The following is a 739-nucleotide window of genomic DNA, read 5'->3' on the forward strand; positions in this document are numbered from 1 at the left end:
TCGGTCTCCAGCTGACAGGACCAGGCAGGCATGGACAGAGAAGTGGCATTGGGGCAGGCCTCCCCACTGGGACAAGCCTGATACCTGCCCAGCTTACTGCTGCCTGCTACTACAGACAGGGTCTGCTCAGCAATGGGGATGGGGTCCATGGCTTATTTTTGGACCCACCATAATGTCTCCCAGACACCTGCACCTCCAGGTCCCTGGAGCTCTGCGTTCACCAGTGGTTACCAATGCCACATAGGATCTCCTAGCAGGCTGCAGCCATGAAAGCTGGGGACAGGTGACTAGAGAGAGAGGGCAAGGCTAAAACTTTCAGCTGCTGGGGAGTGATATCATCCCTGGGTCTGAGTACTGGTGTGGGGGTTGGGGGGGATGTGATCCCTGCCCCTCCCCAGTGAATCAGACTAGAGAGTAGGGCACAGACCTGTGTAGCTGGAGGGGGTGCAAAATGGGCTACTTTGCAAGCTGCAGGGGCAACTCCTGTTAGGGGGAGCCCACGGTGACTTCAGGCTGGCCCCATCTGTCCTCTGCAGTGTGGGGGGGTGTAGGCAAGGGTGCTCCCCCTCATGATGTGTGCCCCCACTCTGGGCTTCTGCTTCTCCCCAGATGCAACGGTTCAAGCGCTCGCTGTCCCTCAAGACCATCCTGCGCAGCAAGAGCATGGAGAACTTCTTCCTGCGATCCAACAGCGAACTCAAGTTCCCTTCTGAAGTGCTGCTCAGCCCCCCAATGCCCC

General features: G+C 58.5%; 1 protein-coding gene across 1 annotated transcript in view; it reads left to right on the forward strand.

Annotated features, from left to right (window-relative positions):
* The window catches only part of STAC2 (SH3 and cysteine rich domain 2), a 47,337-nt gene that overhangs the window by 28,029 nt on the left and 18,569 nt on the right, over window positions 1–739 (forward strand). Inside the window, exon 2 of the mRNA XM_019507412.1 lies at window positions 610–737. Within this exon, the coding sequence (XP_019362957.1) occupies window positions 610–737 (128 nt within the window). The remainder of the gene's footprint in view (window positions 1–609; window positions 738–739) is intronic.

The sequence above is a fragment of the Gavialis gangeticus genome, unplaced genomic scaffold (assembly GCF_001723915.1).
Source record: "Gavialis gangeticus isolate Ggan-Ray unplaced genomic scaffold, GavGan_comp1, whole genome shotgun sequence".
NCBI lineage: Eukaryota > Metazoa > Chordata > Crocodylia > Gavialidae > Gavialis > Gavialis gangeticus.